This window comes from Manihot esculenta, chromosome 7 (assembly GCF_001659605.2).
Source record: "Manihot esculenta cultivar AM560-2 chromosome 7, M.esculenta_v8, whole genome shotgun sequence".
In the NCBI taxonomy this organism is placed as follows: Eukaryota; Viridiplantae; Streptophyta; class Magnoliopsida; order Malpighiales; family Euphorbiaceae; genus Manihot; species Manihot esculenta.
In genome coordinates this window covers 32,406,456-32,427,842 of record NC_035167.2, presented here as the reverse complement: position 1 = coordinate 32,427,842, position 21,387 = coordinate 32,406,456, and the positions used below count along the sequence as shown (strand labels likewise).

The 21,387-nt window shown below is 33.6% G+C and overlaps 2 protein-coding genes across 5 annotated transcripts; both read right to left on the bottom strand.

Annotated features, from left to right (window-relative positions):
• Positions 1-9,173: 9,173 nt before the first annotated feature.
• On the bottom strand, positions 9,174-13,131 carry LOC110619462 (tropinone reductase homolog At5g06060). 4 transcript variants are annotated; one of them, XM_021762927.2, is made up of 7 exons: positions 12,743-13,130; positions 12,593-12,662; positions 11,750-11,854; positions 11,498-11,669; positions 10,297-10,516; positions 10,027-10,133; positions 9,174-9,708 (listed from the first exon to the last, which is right to left on the bottom strand). In XM_021762927.2, the coding sequence occupies exons 3-7, from the start codon at positions 11,836-11,838 to the stop codon at positions 9,514-9,516; spliced, it is 783 nt and encodes a 260-aa protein (XP_021618619.1). In that variant the 5' UTR covers positions 11,839-11,854; positions 12,593-12,662; positions 12,743-13,130; the 3' UTR covers positions 9,174-9,513. The 4 variants fall into 4 exon arrangements, with proteins under 4 accessions (XP_021618619.1, XP_021618617.1, XP_021618618.1 ...); XM_021762925.2 differs by having other exon boundaries at positions 11,462-11,669; positions 12,743-13,128; XM_043958578.1 differs by having other exon boundaries at positions 9,567-9,708; positions 9,977-10,133; positions 11,462-11,669; positions 12,743-13,131.
• Positions 13,132-17,746: 4,615 nt separating this feature from the next.
• On the bottom strand, positions 17,747-20,784 carry LOC110618770 (tropinone reductase homolog At5g06060). Its single transcript, XM_021762007.2, has 5 exons — positions 20,583-20,784; positions 20,295-20,502; positions 18,797-19,016; positions 18,385-18,491; positions 17,747-18,079 (listed from the first exon to the last, which is right to left on the bottom strand). Exons 1-5 carry the CDS (start codon positions 20,669-20,671, stop codon positions 17,885-17,887), a joined length of 819 nt encoding a protein of 272 aa, XP_021617699.1. The 5' UTR covers positions 20,672-20,784; the 3' UTR covers positions 17,747-17,884.
• Between the last annotated feature and the right edge of the window lie 603 nt (positions 20,785-21,387).

Genomic DNA, 21,387 nt, shown 5'->3' with positions numbered 1-21,387 from the left:
CTTCTCCTGGACAGCTGTGGTTGCTAGATTGGGCTACTCACGTGAATAATATTTGATTTAAATTAAAAAAATTTATTGAATTGAATTAATTTAAAATTTTAATTTAATTTTTTTATTCATTTCAGTTTAATTTAATTTTTATTAGAAAAAAATTAATAAAAATTAAATCGAATCGATTAATAATAATAATACATTTTTTTAATAATATAGAAATATTATATTATAATTAAAATTAAAATATTTCAATTAAAATTTAAAATATTAAAAATCAAATCGAATTGAATCGAATCAGATCGATTTGATTCGATTTAATTTTTGATCAAAATCAATTCGATTCAATTTTTATAAATATTAAAATTTTGATTTTCGATTTATTTAGTTCAGTTTAATTTTAAATTAAACCGACCGAATACTCACACCCCATTGGCGAGTGTTCCAAATGGTGCCTCGTTTTCATCGATTGGGTTGGGTTTGATTGTGGTTTGACTTTGTTTTGTTTGGACTAGTATCTCCTTTGTATGTACTCTACCCATTTGGGTCTTGCAAATGTATATTGTCACGGAGTAAGGGATTTAATACTCGAATTTTACTTTCTACCGTGCAACACTTAGCTTCACGAACTAAGTTCAGCCTTACCAATAACTCAAAACAAAAGCGGTTGGGTGATTGTGGCAATGGAAGCTCGATTGTAGAGAAAGGGTATTGGCTAAACACAAAGGAGAATGATGATGGAAGGAAGAAAATTATATGTCTTCAAAAGAAAGCTTTACAAGGCTTCACTATCACTTTGTATCTCACTTATCTCTCTTTTTCACCGTCACACCATATGTACAAATGAATTCTTAAGTGGCTATTTATAGGCATTCCACCTCCTCAACATGTGGTGGAGATGCACTCTCTAACATGTGGCTAGAAAAGTCCATCTAGAACTTTCAGGGACTAAATTATAATTTCTCATCCTGGAGAAAATTCTGGATGTGGTGGCTAAGATGTCTGTGGGACCCACTTGGCTGGGGTGAATCTACTGGCCAACAAGTTTCTAGAAGTTTCTGGGCTGTTTTGGCGGGCTGCTAGTTGACTTGGGCGGAATTGGCTAATTCTGGAACCTCCAGAGGCCAACCAGGATGTTCAGGCCCGTTCCCGCGCGCCCCAGGTGCTTCTGAAAGCTTTGCACGCCTTCCAGCCTGTTTCGCGCCTCACACTGCTTTGCCCGCAGATTGGAACCTCGTCTGGCGCAGCTCCGTAGGCCAACCAGTGATTGTCCCACAGCTTCCTTCACATGCGCCCACCTGCGCTCCTTGCACGCGTCTGCTCTGCGTGCGCCACAGCCTAGCGCCCGTATTATTGCTGCACGTCTCGTAGGCCTACCACGCGTTTCGCAAGCCCAATTGGCAGAGGCCCTTCCCCCGTAGGCCTACTAGCACCTGCCAATTGCCTGCCCCGCAGTTGCTGCCACCAACGCCTATAGGCACTCCACAAGACTGTTCCCCCAATTCTTCCTTCACAAAATTCTTTGGATTTTTGAGAGGCATAGGAAGAGTCATGACATTCTTCCCCAACTATTCCCTCGATGCCCTCGTCAAATCTCCATCACAATGCCGCACCTTCGACCTCCATGATCTACTCATCCATGGTGCAAATGGAGAACGTCCCTTAGACTTCACCTCCCTTGGAGAATCACCAATAACTCTTTGACTCTCCACACAAGTCTTCACATACTATTTGACATCCATCACCATGTGATACCAATAAAACTCAAATCCAAGTATTGCCATCATCTTTCTCACACTTGGATGGCCACGACGCATGAAGTCATGACACTACCTCATGACCTCCTCACGCAAATTGCCCTATGTAGCCACAAAGATGCTGCCACGCCTTGTTCTAATGAGCCTATCATCAAATACAAATTTCCTTGTCACACCATCGCGAGCCAACTTCACCAACTGCTTGGCTTGCGCCTCACACATTGTCACCTCCTTGATGCACCTCAACAAGGAAGACTTCGGACCCATCGCGTTGACAGCCATCCTCACTCGCTTCTTCCTCGGTTCATCACGCCCCTCCTTTCTTTTAGGTGGCATAGACTTGTTGGGCAACTCCTTTGGACTTACCACTTGGAGACTAGAAAGTGTGCTAGTGACGCCCTTCCATCTTGCCAAATTCATCGCCTTCAAAGAACTCCCTTCAGCTAAGCACAGATCATTGGCATAGGGGAGAAGAACTGCCTTCACCTTATCCATGAAATCCATACCTAGCACACACAAGTGATCATCCAAATCAATAATGTAAAATTCCAAAGTTCCAATTCGCTCACCAATCTTCACTCGGATATTCCACGCAACTCCATATGTCGGGATTGGAAAAGAATTGACAGCCTTCAACCAACCCTCCTCACTATCAAAGTGAACTCCAATTTTCTTGGACTCTTCGAGCTTCATAAAATTGTGCGAAGGCCCAGTGTCCACCAAAACATGAACGGACTGCCCCTTTACCTCCATAGGCACAAACAAGCGTCCCTTGCGCTCATTCAGGTCCAAAAGGCCTGCTTTAAAATTGCGCTTCCTTCTTTGAACCACATACGCATAGAAGTAAGTGGAGTTTCTATTCCCGTGTTGTAGCCATTGAATTCTTGATTTTTGAGCCCAAAAGATCTCCTCATTCCGCACTTCCAAAGATAGCTCCTCTTCAACATTCTTAATCGGGCCAGCATCCGAAAGTAGGGCTCTTTTAAGAGCAAAAAAACTATATTGCAACTCTTGGATGCGAGTATTAGAGTTCTTGTGGTACGAACTGTTCCAATCAACAATAGCATGATGACAAACTTTAAGATTAAAGGAGAGAAAAGCCATACTAGAATTTTATCGATCAATCCCGGAGTTACACGTGGTAGAGATGAGCTCTTCAAAATCAGGATTAAAATTCCATCTCTTATCAAAGCGAAAAAAACTCTTAACTTTAATAAAATTCTGCTGCAGAGATAAGAGAATGGGTCTATAGTCAGAGCCTATATCTTCCAAGTGAAAAACTTGTGCCTCAAGATAGGTTACAAACTAAAGATGAGAAGCAAGACATCTATCAATTCTTTCTTGAATATTGTACACCCCTTTATGGGTTGTCTTGCCCCTCTCTAGTCTCCATGCCTTCTTATTAATCATCTTTTCTCTTTCTATCCCCCTTTTTAATCGTCTCTTCTCCTTCCCTTCCTGCTTCCCTCTCCCCCTCTTTTCTATGGCTAACAACCATGAGGAAGTTGATAATCTTATTCAAATGGCTCAACAACTTAACTACACGGAGCCTTCTTCCCCTCTTTTCTATGGCTAACAACCATGAGGAAGTTAATAATCTTATTCAAATGGCTCAACAACTTAACTACACAAAGCCTTTTCTTGATCTTAAGACCGATAATGTAACGACCCGAAAACCGGATCGCTACTGGCGCTAGGGTTCAGATCGACTTAAGGTCGTTGGAGCTTGTAGTAAGCCTACTATACATCCTATGTACCTGATAAAATCTCATATATGATCATACATTATAACAAAAACTTAAACATCCCATGAACTAAAGCTCAACCTGTGCATGCATCAAAACTGAAAACATAAACCCATACTAGAGCGCTCATCAAATGCTCCACTATGGTAAACATCACATGCCTCAAGCTTAGTTCAAACATAACTCATACTTGAAACTTTTACATAAAGATCATGTAAACAGGGATTACAAGACAAACACTAGGGCAAAACACAGTTCTAAAGCCATAAAAATATTACATGTCCACATTTACACTATTACATCAGGCTATACCAGCAACTATGCCGACTTTCCTGAGCTATCTTTGACCCTGCAAACCTGGGATTAGGGAAAAGGGATAAGCTACAAGAGCCTAGTGAGCAGAACATAAAAATAATTTAATAAACGTATGATCGAATGAAATGCATCACAACACAAACAATACACATCAAGATGGACTTGTCACCAGTAATCCTCTACATATTCCAATAATGCCCGGCCCTCAATGGGAGCTCCTCAGGATTTCCTTTTAAACATAACATAACATATCCATAATGCCAGGGGCGTAGAATAGGCAGCCCTGGTCTTTCCATATCCATCATAACATATCATACTTGAGGGCTAGTGGGTCATCCAACATCCATCCACATCAACAGTAAATTATGCAATGCATCATATTCGTGAATTCTAATGCAAAACAACCTAATACATATATATGGTATTCATGATGCATGAGCATGCTTAAAAGGTTTAATTTCTTAAAATAATAATTCAATTTAGTTCTACTCACCTCTGGCTGACGCTCACCTAAGACTGACGCAATTATCTCACTGCAGGCCTCTACGGTCTCCCAAGTCTGATCCTACACAGATGGACTCAAATGAGGGACCAAACATAACTATTTTGAGACTCTAAACTACTCCCCAAAAACCCCCTAAAATATACCAAAGCATGCATACAAACACAAGCAGAAGAAGGCTGGGCAGGAGACTTTCAGCAGCAGGTTCGGCGGCCGAAGGTCCCTCATAGATCCGAAAGTCAGTAACTTTCGGGGGCAGGTTCGGCGGCCTAAATCCCACACAGATCCGAAAGTTGGAACCTTAGGAGGCGGGTTAGGCGACCAAAAGGCTGCCTCTACAAGCAGGTTCGGCGGCTGAACCTTGCTTCGGCGGCCGAACTTGGGTTCTCCAGTAAGGCAGAACCCGATTCTGCCTTATGCACAAAGCCACCAAACACTCCGATCCTCATACCCAACAACTCAAAAACATTCATACTAACTCATCATGCATAAAGAACATAAAAACTAACCTAATCCCCAACAAGCAACAACAAAAACAACACAAGAGCAAACATTCATCATTAACCTAACTCAAACCTTAAAACTTTAGATCTAACCATTTCATGCATTAACAACCCTTAACCCTTCTTAAAACTTATTTAAAACATAGGAAAAATGAAGATCTAGACTTACTTCTTGGAAATCTAAAGGTGACAGCAACCCCAACGTGAAGATGAGGTAAAACGGTCTCCGGAGGTCTCCAAGGTTTAAAAACTTGGATTCAAGCTCAAATCTTCAAAAACAAGGGAAAGCTCATGAAATTACTAAGAGATTTAAAGGAAAAACAACAAAAGCAAACAAGGGAGGGCAATGACTCACCTTTGCTCGAAAATGGAGAGAAAACTCTCTCATTTTCTGACTGAAGGCCTCTTATAGGTGGCAGGAGAAATCATCTTCGGCGGCCGATCAAGAAGGTCTTGCGGCGGCATGGAGAAACCACCTTCGGCGGCTGAACTTGAAGGTTCGACGGCCGAACCTGGGGCTTTCCTTAAAAACTCTTTTCTTTCTTTTAATTCCTTAACACAAAAACCAAACAATAAAACTATAAAATTCATTTTATGAAAACCTTATTTTATCCTTCTAGGGAGATTCTAGCTTCGAGATTTCGATCCCCAATGGAGATTCCATCGAAAGATTGAAATTCCGACACCAGAACTTAGCCGGATATTACATAATGAGCACATACAACAAATCCACAGTAAGATTCTTGTGGGTAAACTCATATAAGATAGATCCTTCAGCGTTAATGTAATACCCGGCTAGAGTCCGGCATCGAAATTCTACCTTCCGATGGAATCCAGGATGCCGAAAGTCTCTAGAAAGGTTAGAGTTATGTTTTTCTAACAGGTTTTGGTATGTTTCATAGTTTTAAGGCATAAAGCAATGAGTGTTTGAGTGAAATGAACCAAGGAAGAAAAGCCAGGTTCGGCTGCCGAAGTTGAGGTTCGGCCGCCGAACATGCATGGCTTTCGGTTTCACGATAGGCCGCCGAAGGTGGTCTGGCCAGCCACCTATAAAAGGCCCTCAGTCGGTTGAAAGGATAACTCTTGCCATTTTCTTTCACTTTCTGAGGTGAGACCCTGTCCTTCTGAAGCTTTTCTTCATGTTTTCATTAAATCATGCAAAGATTTGATTGAGTTTTATGTTTTTTTGAAGGTTTTGAGTTAGAAACTTGAATTTTGAAGTTTGAAGAGTTTGAAGGAGAGTTGCTTCAAAACTCCATGTTAGGATCGTTCATCTTCTTGGTTTCAAGAGGTAAGTGAAGATCCTGACCTTGTTTTTATGTTTTCTGAAGGTTTTATGAGGTTTTGGGGAGAGAGTTGCATGAATAGAGTTTAAGGAGAGTTTTTGCTATGTTTGTAAGCAAAGCTTGTTTATGGGTTATGTGTTTGTGTTGTTGGGGTTTTAAGGTAGTTTTTGACCCCTTTGAGCATATACTTGGGTGTATGCAAGTTGAGAAATTGAGGTGTTTGAGTTTGGGAGAGTTTGGTGCATTTTGGCGTGAGGCAGAGCAAGGTTCTGCCTTGCTGATGAACCCAGCTTCGGCCGCTGAAGAATGGTTCGGCCGCCGAATGTGCTGAGGAGGTGGCTTTGGCTGCCCAAGCTTGCCCCCGAGCCTTTGGACTTTCGGCTCTGGAGGGGAGTTCGGCCGCCGAAGGTTAGAGACTTTCGTCTCTGGAGTGCCTTTCAGCCCCCGAAACTTACCCCCGAAAGGGTTCGGCTGCCGAAAGTTGAGATTCGGCCGCCGAATGTGCATGAGTTTCGTCTCTGGAGAGGACTTTCGGCCGCCGAACCTGCCGCCAAAAGTGTTCTGTCTAGCTTTCCTTTGCATGCTTTGCATGGATGTTTGAGTGAGTTTAAGGGGATTCTTGGGGAGTTTCTTAGAGTTGTTCATAAGTTAATTTGGTCCCTCATTTGAGTTTATCTGTGCCTACACAGACCAGAGGAACCAGAGAGAGCAGCAGTGAGTACTGCTCCAAAGTTTTCAGAGCCTGCAGAGAGTCAGTCCAGATAGCCAGAGGTGAGTGGAACTAAACTTAATTCTTTTAATTGAGAAATGGAATGTTTTTAGCATATATCATGCATCATGGTTATGCAGTAGGTTGATTGCATTAGAATCCACGAATATGTTGCATTGCATAGTTATTTGTTGATGTGGGTGAATGCTGAATGATCCAAGCTTTTTGGGACTGGCAGGTTACTACAGGAGGTTCGTTCAGAACTTCTCGAAGATAGCTGCTCCTATGACCAAACTGACTCAGAAGAATCAGAAGTTTGTTTGGTCAGACCAGTGTGAAGAGAGCTTTGAGGAGCTCAAGAAGAGATTGACATCAGCACTAGTGTTAGCTCTGCCTGTTAGTAATGCGGATTTCACAGTGTTCTGTGATGCATCTCGAGTGGGATTGGGCTGTGTTTTGATGCAGAGTGATAGGGTGATTGCTTATGCTTCTAGACAGTTGAAGCAGCACGAGTTGAATTACCCCACCCATGACCTAGAGATGGCAGCAGTTATCTTTGCACTTAAGATGTGGAGGCATTACCTCTACGGGGTTAAATGCGAGATCTTCACTGATCACAAGAGTTTACAGTACATCTTGAGTCAGAGAGAGCTGAATTTGAGACAGAGAAGAACATATGGTGACCCATTAACAAACTAGCCTGTAGTATATGGTGAGCCATTAAAAAATTGATAAATAAGTAAATATAGTTATTAAAAAGAAAATAGAGATTTATAATTTAGTCCCTGAATATTGCCATTATTAACAAGTCAGTCTCTGCATTTTCAGAAACATTTTAAAACGTCCTTATCTTTTCTTTTCATCAACAAAATAATCATTCTCTACTGTTAAAAATATAGCAAAAGACTAAATTTACGCCTTCTTTATTTCGTTGACGGAAACAAATGATAAAGACATTTTAATAGATATGAGACTAAAATGTAATTTTTTCAATATGAAATTTCTTGAAAACGAGATGGGTAAAAATTAATATAAAATAGTAATATTAAAAGAGACGTATCAGTTTTTTTTAATTCATTTTTATGTAATTATTAAGGATGTCACTTCAGACATATTAAAAAATAAAGACGTTTTAATAGATTTTTGAAAATGTAGAGACTGATTTATCAATAATAGCAATATTTGAAAACTAAATAAGAGATTTTATTTGAGAGCAAAATTAGATTTAAAATTTTTTTCTCACATTATCTGTTTATTTTTAACCGAAAAAAATAAAAAAATTATTTTTTTATATAAAAATAAAAATATTTTAATAAATTTTTAAAATTATAAAAATCAACTTATTAATAATAATGATAATATTTTAAAATTAAATATTAAATTTTTAAAAGAAAAATATGTAAAAAAATTATTTTTTAAGATTTATTTTTTTAATTTTTAAGTTATATTTTATGTATGTATTTAAATTATAGTGGATTGTAAGAATTAAATACCGTTTCACTTTAAAATATCTCGATGAAAATGACACTTCACTGAACAATTAATAAATCTAACGGCTGATAAATTGCCATATGTTCCTTTTATAATAACCATTAAATCACTTCTCTAATTTTAGAGAAACTCTCTCTTTGTGAGTTTTTCTCTTGGGTCCTTCTCTGTGTCGTTCGTCGACCTCCCTCTGCTCCTTGGGGCAGTTTTGCAGGCCTAGCTTCCTCAGCCTATGTGGGTTCCCTCTCCCCTGTGGAGCTGGGTGTAAATAGCTTTTGTTTTTTTGACCTTTTTTTTTAAAGCAATAGTGCTAACATATGGAGAGGTTTCTTTGTTGCTTTGTATTCCTTTCTTATTGGTGTGTTTTTTTTTCTTTGTTGTACTTGCAGGCGATCGTCGAGGCTAGACTTTGAAAAGGTCCCCTTATTCTTTGCATGTCTTTCAGATGCATTGGTATGGAATTTGAGAGGGTGAAACCATTTTTTGTGCTTCTAAAACGATTTCGTTAGCTGCGAAGCTTGTCCAGTTTGCTGGGGTTGGACGATCCTTGATTTTAGCTCCTTAGTTGGTGTTTCCATTTACTGAGGATGACATTAGTTGTCTTATATAATGATAGAAGTATAGTGGTCTTAAGCTATTGTTTCTTCTTCCTGGGCCTGACTTTTTTTTTTTTGGGTTTGGTCTGGGGCATAGTGTGGCCTTTTTCCAGCCTCTCTTTATATTTAACTTGTATTTGAGCCTTGAACCTTATCAATGAAACTTTTTTTTTATATTCCCATAAAAAAAACTACCATTTAATCACATTTTTTTAATGTATTATGAAATCTTACTATTAAGCATTTCAGAAAATATAAAATGTTAATGCAAGATAAGCAAATTTAAAATGTAGGACAAATGTGCATTTTCAAGTGGGGAAAAAAAAATACAGATAAGATTCTGGTTGGCAGAAAGCTTCTCAATTGTTCCCAGATTCCAGAAATGAGAGAGAATAAAAGAAAACCCTAGATTCAATAAAGGAAGAGGAGGAGGAAGCTGAATTTGAAGCACTGCGCACTTTGAAACTCAACTCTGATACCAATAGTTGCGGAAACAATGGATCACTGAAGGGGATCATAAAGAAATGAATTGAGCATCTGCAAATTACAATGCTATGTTATTCAAACAATTCCCATATTTATTTTTTCTCTGATCTCCTCAGCCATAACAGCCTGATTTGCTCAATCTAGTTTCATAACAGGATCAAATCCATTCACAGTCAAACCTCCATCAACCGAAATAATCTGTCCAGTAATGTAAGAAGCAGCAGGCAGGCAAAGGAATGCAACCAAAGATGAGACTTCTTTTGGTTCTCCAAGGCGTTGAAGAGGAGTTCGAGAGACTATTTTATCCAATAACTCTTTCCCATCAAGCAACTGCAGCAAGAAAAACTTGATGTTAATATTAACCATTGATAAGATTTTATAGCATTTGCTTCTCAAAGCCAGTTATGTGAAGTTTTTGAGAGACCTCTCATGTCCAATTCCATTCATATGGAGCATTTTACAAAACAAACTGCCTCAGTATGAGACCACAATACAAGATTTTTATTTTAAAAAAAATTATTGAAATAATTGCAAGATAAATTTTTATTTTTTATTCAATTCAGGTCACAATATGAAACTTTCAAGTTGAATCACATACCCACGTAAATAGCAAAATTAATGTGCCATAGGTATGACAGAGAACATTACATTTTCCACAAGTGAGGTTCTGATAACCCATGGCGTAATACAATTTGTCCTGATATTGTCTTTCGCCCACTCGCAAGCCAAATTTTTTGTAAGCTGATTAATTGCAGCTGTAATCAGCAAATTGGATATACAAGTTAGTCAGTTGGATATACATGTTTGTTCTCTTAATAAATCTGCTCGATACGAATTTGAATTAATCGAGTCCATAAATTCCCAATGCCATATGGTTTTTACTAAAAAAAATAGACTAGTTTTACAACAGTAACTCACCTTTGGCTGATGAATAAATTGATCCGGTATGACCAATGTGCACAAGACCAGCGACAGAGGAAATGAATATAATGCTTCCTGCTCCAGACACTTTTAGAAGAGGATGTGCAAGTTGGCACAGATGGTATGCAGATTCAAAGTTAATGTTCAGGAGTTCTGAAAATTCTTCAGCAGAGAACTCAGTAGTTGCTTTCCACATATATTTGCCAACATTATTAACCTGAATGTAAGAGATCAAGCACATTAAAATTTCCGACATCTATAGAAAAAGAATTGGCTAAATAGTACTATTTCATGTTAGTTTATTACACACCTGAACAAAAATTGTAACTTATTGATACCTAAACTTATAAAAATTATAACATTAAATATAAATTAATCATTTTATTGATGATTTATAAAAAAGAAAGGCAACTTATTACTAAAAATTTGCTAATTAAATTCTAAAATTTCATATAATAATAAAATTATATCATCTAATTTTATCGATTTATAAAAGTTTTGAGCATAATTAGCGAAATTTATAATACACTAACAATGTATGATTAAGTTACTATAAATTATCAACAATATGATTAATTTGTGTTTAATTGTTATGAATTTTACAAGTTCAGGTGTTGAATAATTACAATTTAGTTTAGGTGTTCAATAAGTTAAGAAAAAATTGTTATTTAGTCCCTATGGTATGAGAAAACTTACTAGTTGGGTCTATCGATTTTAAAAAATGCATTAAAACGTCATTGACATTTTAAAAAATCTACTAATAAATCTTTCTATTAATTTAATTGTTGAGTATCTTTAAAAAGCTTACTAATCAGTTTATCTATATCAAGAGCATTTTAAATTTTTTTGCAAGATTTAACTGCTAAAATTAACGGAATAACCAACTTTTTAAGATGTCAAGTACGATTTTAATGCATTTTCAAAATAGAGAGACCAATTAGTGAATTTTCTCGTAGCATAAAAACTTTGTAGTAATTTTTCCATAAATTAATTATAATCAGTCAAAAAGTGCAAGTATACGCGGAGTCTATTAATATATGTATGTAAAACAGTGCAAGGCAATGCAATCAAAGTTGCAGAAAACTATTACAAGAAAATTAAAAACATCACTGCAGATAAAACATACAAAATCATGAGATGTAGAAATGCCGACATTACTTACAAAAATGTTGAGATTGCCATTAAAAAGGGAACCCACTTGCTCAATTAGCTTCTCTCTCTGGGCCCGAGATGTTACATCACAAACTGATCCAGTGACCACAAAACCCTTGGCTTCCCACTCTTTCAAGCACTTACTTAGCTCTGCTTCATTTCTTGAACATGTGTGAACTCTAGCTCCTAGCCCAGCAAGCTCCTCCACCGTTGCATTTCTATAAAACCCCACAATCAGCACCACAGGGAAATTTATATTTTGTCCATAGAAAGAAAGAAGTGAGACAGAGAGAGACACCCGATTCCGCGAGTGCCGCCAGTGACAAGAGCGGACATTCCCTGAAGAGACCACCTTGGCTGCTTGAAACTGCTCTCTGCCTTTGCCATGATTCTGTTCTGTGATCTGTGTTGCAAGGAAGATGAAGTTGGAAAAAAAAAAAAAAAAAAAACTACCACCTCAAAGTGTCACACTTCACTCTATCCTCTAGAGATAAAAGCATACCACCTCCACTCATTCTGATTGAAAGAGGATAACTAAAATAGGACAGCCTAATTACAAATAATAAAATGTCTCTATTAATATTAAATACATAAATTTATCAAATAATTGTTAGAATTTCACAAAATGGGGTGACCTGACACCCAATAGTTTTGCTGGAAAGAAGATTATCAAGGACAGACCACAAACAAACTAAGAGAGTGACAAAAACATTCTAAGCCTATAACAAAAATTTGACAGAGTTTTCTCATACTTAAGAACAAAAATTTGACGGAGTTTCCCATACTTAGAACCTACGTAAACAAACACAGTTAGTCTATGTCTACAAGTACAATAGCCTTACAATAGCCTTAGGCCGCAGCACAAAAATATTTTACTCATTGGGCGCTTGTCAAAACATTAAAATCTCTCCCGTCTAATAAAATACTAAAAACATTTTAAAAATTTTACAAATATTCTCTAGAGTTCTCAATAATATACCTTATTATAACAATTGATTTTACTTGTCCTACCTAAGATATTTAATAATATATCACGTTACGATAACATGACAATTTTGAATTTGGGTTTACCAAAATCAATTCTAACAACTGAAACGCGTCCGAAACGTCTGAAAATGTTGAAAAAGAATATAATATTGACCTTTTTGAAGATCAGTCCCTGAGCCGGTTTGGACTTAAATTCCGGTAGAATTTCTCCAAAATGAAGGTATCTACATAAAATCCATAACATTATGAGTACAAATATAATTTTAATTTATTAAAAATACAACTCTAGGGTCTGAAAACTCACCGTTGGATCTCTAAAATTTTTTGTTGCCGAAAAATTATGAAATTGGTGTCTACACGAAGCTCTCGATGAGTAGAACACGTTGATAGTTTCAGATTTTGGATAGAATATCTGGTGTGGGAGAAATCTTAGAGAGAATGTAAAAGATCATGAACTTTGAATATTTGATTGGTGCAACCCAAACAACGACGGTGAATAATCCTAGTATCTATGCGAAGTTCACGAGCATAGGAATCTAAAGAGACTAATTTTACTTGATATGGTGATTGGGAGAGGAAGAAATCGAAGAGAGAGAGACAGTAAACAGAAGAAGAAAAAGAAAAGTAGAAAGAGAAAATGGAGGAGAAGGGATCTCCTTGAGGAAAAAGGTGGGTCAGTTTGATTCTTCAATTGGTCTGATTTGTTTTTTTAATTTAAAATTTTATTTATGATTTTTAACTTTATCTTAATATTGTAAAAATTCGTAATAATTTAATTTTTTTTAAAAAAATATTAAATTTATTTTAAAATTTTTATTAATAATAAAATAAAATAAATAAAAGAAAATTCAAATTATTAGATGGGTGTTTGACCTATTAATGCTGAATTATTTTGTTTGATTCGTTATCTTTATGACAACGTGCAAGGAGCCTTTCCTCAAACATATAGTGCATTCATGAAAATTTGGCTGGATTTAAAATAGAATGGAATAAAGTAAAAGTTAAAATTTTAATATTTATAAAAATTAAATTAAATTTATTTTAATTAAAAAATAAATTGAATCCATCAGATTTAATTTAATTTAATTAATTTAAATTTTTAATAAATTTTTTATTTTTTATATTTTATTTTTATTTTTAATATTTTAAAATTTAATTAAAATATTTAACGTTAATATTAATTTTTTAAGATTATTAAAAATAATATACTATTATTATTAAATTTTTAATAAAATTTTTATTTTTTATCTTTTTCTTTTATTTTTAATATTTTAAAATTTAATTAAAATATTTTAATCTTAATATAATTTAATCTCTCTATAATATTGAAAATAATATACTATTATCATTAAATTAATTTGGTTCGATTTTTTTGATTTTTTATCAAAACTGAATCAAATCAAAATAATTAAAATTTTTAATATTAAAAATCGAATCGAACTGAAATAAATAAAAAATTAAATTAAAATTTTAAATTAATTTAATTCGATCAATTTTTTAATTTACCTTTTCGAATTGAATCGAATACTACTCACATGAAATTACTATATTCTCCCTTTTCTTTTTATTTTAAGTCTGATAAATAAAAAATATTAAATAAAAAATAAAAGTGAAAAGCATAGTTATGTAAGAGAGATCACAATAAAATAGGACCGCATTCGGATCTAAATTTTGAAAATCTTAAATTTGATTTATTAAATTTTTTTATTTAACTTCAATTAAATTCAAATTTAATTAATTTGAATTTCACTCAAATATCAATAAGTTTAAAATTAGTTTATTTAAAAAAATAAATCGAATTAAATTAAAATTTTATTAGGATGAATATCAAATAACTTATAAAATAATTTAATTTGTTGATAAATTTTTTTAATTTTTTTAAAATTAAATTTAAAATCAAATAATTTTAATTAAATAAAAATAAATTATGAACATCTTAATTTATTTATAACTTTAATAAATTTTAATTTTAAAATAATAAATTTAAAATTAAAAATTTTAAATAAATTAATTTACTTACGAGCTAACTCATTAATATATTAATAAACGAATTTATAAATTCAATAAATTGAGTATTAATAAGTTTAAATTTTTTTTTATGTTTTGTGCTTCACAATTTACATAAAATAATTTATATGTGAAAAATTTTATAATATTAATAAAATTCACAAAATTTTACAATAAAATTATGTTTTAGAAAAAATAATTATTTTCTCTGAAAAGGGTTAGTCTTCACTATTCTAAACGATCCAAATGTTAGATTTTTTCTAAAAAGTATGTTTCTGCAGACAAACGAGCCTTAATTTGAGATGTTGTCAGTACTGAATCTTGCTGCGAGGATCAATAATATTGCATTTAGCCTCTCCTAGTCCTACTGCAAGTTTACTCCCGCCGATCGATGCCATAAGCCTGCTGTGCGGCGGAGATTGTACCATTTCACTAGGGCACACGTTCTGCCAGTCTTGCAACGCACGACAATGTCCTGAGGAGAATGCCTATTCTCATGCCAAAATAGATGGTTCCTGGATCACCAAGGATTCCATCACTCACTGTTGCAACACTCGAGATCTCATTTTTATTACAAAGCTCAAAAAGAAAAAAAAAAAAAAAGTTAAAGGTCTACATAGCTGACCCCTGATTGATACTGATGGCTCCAGAGTTGAGCAGCGAGCGGGCAATGTACCAGAACGCTCAATGCCGTAAACAGAGCATAAAAGGTCCATCTCAACCGACAATTGGACAAGAGCCTCACCGGATTTGGAAGAATATTATGACAGGTCTTCGGAGAAAATTTCTTAGAAAAATCACTATTTAATTTTTACAGTGAAATTTAAAAGTGAATAGTATTAAATTTAAAAAAAAATTAAACGAATTAAATTAATTTAAAATTTTAATTATTTTTTATATTCGATTTGATTTTTACTTTTAAAAATTTTGATTTGATGTGGTATATTATTTTTAAAAATTTTTAAAAATTAATAAAATTAAACTAAATCAATTAGTAAGTAATAATATATTATTTTTAATAATATTAAAATATAAGATCATAAATAAGTCGAAATATTTTAATTGAATTTTAAAATATTAAAAAATAAAGTGTAAAAAATCAAAAATTCAATTAATCATATCAAATTGAATTGAATCAGATCGGTTTAATTTAAATCAATTTCTTCTTATATTGATTCAATTTGATTTTCACAAATAATAAAATATCGATTTTCAATATATTTTGATTTGATTCGATTTTAAACCAAATCAACTAAATACACACCACTAATAAAATTAAATAATGAATCAACTAAATACACACCACTAATAAAATTAAATAAATACATTATATAGTACGTGTAATTTTGAAAACTCAACTAAAAGGTCTATTTTATTAAATTTTAACAGGATTGCTGTTACTTTTACACTCTTACTGTAGCTTCTTTCACATTTAACTGCTTATATTAACGTAACAGTGTTAAAATTTAGTGTATTTTTAGTTGTGAAAGGGTACAGTGTTAGGATAATTTGGCCAATTGAAGCAAACAAGTTTTTTTTTATTATTTTTTATTTATAATTCAATTGCAAGTTTCCTTATATGCCATTCGTGACTCGATACTCTCGCTTTTTCCTCTTCCTTAAACCTAACTTTTTCTTTTTCCTTCCTATAGAAAACGATCAGCATCAATTGACTATCGATGAAGAAGAAGACGTTGTTGTCCATATTAAGAACTTCAAAGATATTCTGATCTTATGATTATGATTTCTGTATGGTGGAAATGTTTCTCACAGACAATTCAATTAATTTTTAGAATATACAGACCTGTTTGGCAGATTTATGATGACAACAGTTATTGCATTGAAGGATTTGGTTCATAGTTACAAACCGGACATTTTATTTTTGATGGAAACAAAAGCTCTTAGTTCTCCTATGGAATTTTTTCATAATTTTTTACATTTTGATGGTTGTTTCTCAGTTAATAGACAATGATTAGGAGGAGATCTTTTGTTAATGTGAGAGTCATGAGTCTGTTTTTATGGTTGGTTTTTCTTCAAATTTTATTGATTCGGTTGTTTTGAAATGAGATTTATTAGTTATTATGAGTTTTTGGAATTGCAACGACGACGTCAGTTTTGAAACCTTATTCGAACTTTATTTCGTAGAAACTCTCTTCCATGACTTTGTTCGGGAAACTTTAATGATTTATTCTTGAGAGATGAGAAAGAAGGAGGAATATTTTGCTAAATTATCTTATGCAAGGGTTTAGACAGGCACTTGATGAGCATTTTTGCCAAATTAGCAGGGGTTTGATTTTAAATGATTATAAATTTTTGTTAGACTCTAAAACTGATATTTCTGTTAGATGGATTCGTTGTAATACTACTCTACCTACTCATACTTTGGCTAGAGAATCTATCAATAATAATCGTCTCTCTGTTGGGATGATATCTGAAACAGCCGGGCCCGAACTGGCCCAAATAACTTTTGGGTCCACTTTTCCACTTGGCCCAAAATGATTAACCCAAGTTATTTAGTAGTTCTGTGCTAGCTATTATATACAAATCAATTTTCTTTCAATCTTCCGTTGTGGGACGGTCAGTTGCCGCAATTTCGCCAAGCAGACAGCTGACTGTTACACTTGGTCCCGCTAAATTTTTGCGACGTCCTCGTCGCAACTGAATTCATTATAATTGCTAACCAGGACCGGACCCTTAGGTATTGTGGTTTGCTAGTACCTCGGGTGGCTCTGCACAATTTATCTGATCCAGGTGGCTCTGATACCAATTGAAACAGCCGGACCCGAACTGGCCCAAATAACTTTTAGGCCCACTTTTCCACTTGGCCCAAAATGATTAACCCAAATTATTTAGTAGTTCTGTACTAGCTATTATATACAAATCAATTTTCTTTCAATCTTTCAATGTGGGACGGTCAGTTGCCGCAATTCTGCCAAGCAGGCAGCTGACTGTTATAATATCTCTCTTTATTTAATAGAATTTTATTAATATAATCAGTAGATTTGCTTTAAAAAAAATTTTTTTTTATATAACCACGTCTATCCTCAAATTTACTAAATCATATTCCAAACACACGTTTTTTGGAGTCTAATTAGTCTTTTATCAAAGAAAAATGTGCATTTTCAAGTGGAAAAAAAGATAAAGATAAGATTCTGGTTGGCAAAAAACTTCTCAATTGTTCCCAATTCCAGAAATGAGAAAGAATAAAAGAAACCCCTAGATTTAATAAAGGAAGAGGAGGAGGAGGAAGCTGAATTTGAAGCACTGCCCACTTTGAAACTCAACAATGATACCAATAATTGAGGAAGGAACCAATAGATCACTGAAGGGGACCATGAAGAAATGAATTGAGCATCTGCAAATTACAATGCTATGTTATTCAAACAATTCCCATATTTATTTTTTCTCTGATCTCCTCAGCCATAACAGCCTGATTTGCTCAATCTAGTTTCATAACAGGATCAAATCCATTCACACTCAAACCTCCATCAACAGAAATAATCTGTCCAGTAATGTAAGAAGCAGCAGGTAGGCAAAGGAATGCAACCAAAGATGAGACTTCTTTTGGTTCTCCAAGGCGTTGAAGAGGAGTTCGAGAGACTATTTTATCCAATAACTCTTTCTCATCAAGCACCTGCAGCAAGAAAAACTTAATGTTAATATTAACCATTGATAAAATTTTATAGCAATTGCTTCTCAAAGCTATGTGAAGTTTTTGAGAGACCTCTCATGTCCACTTCCATTCATATGGAGCATTTTGCAAAACAAACTGCCTCAGTATGAGACCACAATACAAGATTTTTATTTTAAAAAAATTATTAAAATAATTGCACGATAAATTTTCATTTTCTATTCAATTCAGGTCACAATATGAAGTTGAATCACATAGCCACATAAATAACAAAATTAATGTGCCATAGGTATGATAGAGAACATTACATTTTCCACAAGTGAGGTTCTGATAACCCATGGCGTAATACAATTTGTCCTGATATTGTCTTTGGCCCACTCGCAAGCCAAATTTTTCGTAAGCTGATTAATTGCAGCTGTAATCAGCAAATTGGATATACATGTTAGTCAGTTGATTAATTACACCCACTAAATTTTTACTTTTATGTTCAAGTAATAAAATAAACTAATTTACACTCTAAGAGATATAATACGAAATTCTCGCTTAATCAGATATCTAAAATTTGAGTCTTAAATATAAAATATCTTTAAAATTTGAGAGGAGAATTTTATTCTCTTAATAAATCTGTCCGATACAAATTCGAATTAATCGAGCTATTAAGTTCCGGATGCCATATAGTTTCTACTAAAAATATAGACTAGTTTTACAATAGTAACTCACCTTTGGCTGATGAATAAACTGATCCGGTACCACCAATGTACACAAGACCAGCGACAGAGGAAATGAATATAATGCTTCCTGCTCCAGACACTTTTAGAAGAGGATGTGCAAGTTGGCACAGATGGTATGCAGATTCAAAGTTAATGTTCAGGAGTTCTGAAAATTCTTCAGCAGAGAACTCAGTAGTTGCTTTCCACATATATTTGCCAACATTATTTACCTGAATGTAAGAAATCAAGCACATTAAAACTTCTGACATCTATAGAGAAAGAATTGGCTAAATATTACTATTTCATGGTAGTTTATTACACACCTGAATACAAATTATAATTTATTGAATATCTAAACTTATAAAAATTATAATATTAAACATAAATTAATCAAATGATTTATAAAAATAAATAAAAAAATCAACTTATTACTAAAAATTTACTAATTAAACTCTAAATTTTCATATAATAATAAAATTATTTTATTTAACTGATAAATGACTACTTAGACTATATCAAAAGTTTTAACCAATATTGTTCGGCTAAAACAATAAAAAACAAAGATAGGTTGAAAGTCGAAAAATCTTATTGAAATTTTTTAAAGATTGAAAAGTGACTTTCTGCTATTTATAATAGAAAAAAATTTTAATATATAAAATTATAAAATTATAAAAAAATAATTAAAATGCAAAATTGACCCTTTAAATGATAAAATTTTCATATCGTGCGGCTCAAAATTCTCTTTCCAAAAAGTTATCGTGGGTCGCCATTGGATGTCAGCAGTAAAAGTTAAGTCCGGTTCAAGTCTGCCGTAAAATCTAAGATTAGTTACTGATTTATCAATTTATAAAAATTTTGAGCATAATTAGCGAAATTTATAATACACTAAGCATGCATGATTAAGTTACCATAAATTAGTATTAATATTTAATTGTTATAAATTTTATAAATTCAGGTGTTGAATAATTATAATTTAGTTTAGGTGTTCAATAAGTTAAGAAAAAATTGCTATTTAGTTTTTATGGTATAAAAAAACTTACTAGTTGGTCTCTTTATTTTAAAAAATATATTAAAATATCCTGACATTTTAAAAAGTCTACTAGTTAGTCTCTCTGTTAATTTAACTGTTAAGTATTTTATTACTTAATATCTATAATTTTGAAAATTTTATTAGTTGATCTCTCAAATTTTTAAAAAGTTTACTAATCAATTTGGCTATATCAAGAGTATTTTAGATTTTTTTGCAATATTTAACGACTAAAATTAATAGAAATATTGATTAATAGACTTTTTAAAATATCAAATACATTTTAACACATTTTTTAAAATAAAAAAATTAAATTTTTTCGTACTATAAAAAGTATAGGCAAAGTCTATTAATATATGTATGTAAAACAGTGCAAGGCAATGCAATCAGAGTTGCAGAAAACTATTACGAGAAAATTAAAAACATCACTGCAGATAAAACATGCAAAATCATGAAATGTAGAAATGCCGACATTACTTACAAAAATGTTGAGAGTGCCATTAAAAAGGGAACCCACTTGCTTAATTAGCTTCTCTCTCTGGGCTCGAGATGTTACATCACAAACTGATTCACTGACCACAAAACCCTTGGCTTCCCACTCTTTCAAGCACTTACTTATCTCTGCTTCATTTCTTGAACATGTGTGAACTCTAGCTCCTAGCCCAGCATGCTCCTCCACCGTTGCATGCCTATAAAACCCCACAATCAGCACCACAGGGAAATTTGTATTTTGTCCATAGAAAGAAAGAAGAGAGACAGAGAGAGACACCCGATTCCGCGAGTGCCGCCAGTGACAAGAGCGGACATTCCCTGAAGAGACCACCTTGGCTGCTTGAAACTGCTCTCTGCCTTTGCCATGATTCTGTTCTGTGATCTGTGTTGCAAGGAAGATGAAGATGGAAAAAAAAATTAAAAAAAACTACCACCTCAAACTGCCACACTTCACTCTATCCTCTAGAGATAAAAGCATACCCCCCCCCCCCCTCCACACGTTCTGGTTGAAAGAGAGGACAAGATAGTACTGTAATATTGACCTCTTGCCTACATGTTCGGACTCAAATTACATCTTAATTTATTTGTAACTTTAATAAGTTTTAATTTTAGAATAATAAGTTTAAAATTGAAAATTTTAGTTAAATTAATTTACTTACGAGCTAGTTTATTAATATATTAATAAACGAGTTTGTAGGCTCAATAAACAGAGTATTAATAAACTAAAATTTAATTCGTCTATTATATGGCTGCTTCACAATTTATGTAAAATAATTTATATGTGAAAAATTTTGTAGTATTAATAAAATTCACAAAAGTTTAAAATAAAATTATGTTTTTAAGAAAATGATTTTTCTAAAAAATAATTATTTTCTCTGAAATGGGTTAATCTTCACTTTTCTAAACGATCCAAATGTTAGATTTTTTCTAAAAAGTATGTTTCTGCAGACAAACGAGCCTTAATTTGAGATGTTCAGTACTGAATCTTGCTGCGAGGATCAATAATATTGCATTTAGCCTCTCCTACTGCAAGTTTACTCCCGCCGATCGACGCCATAAGCCTGCTATGCGGTGGAGATTGT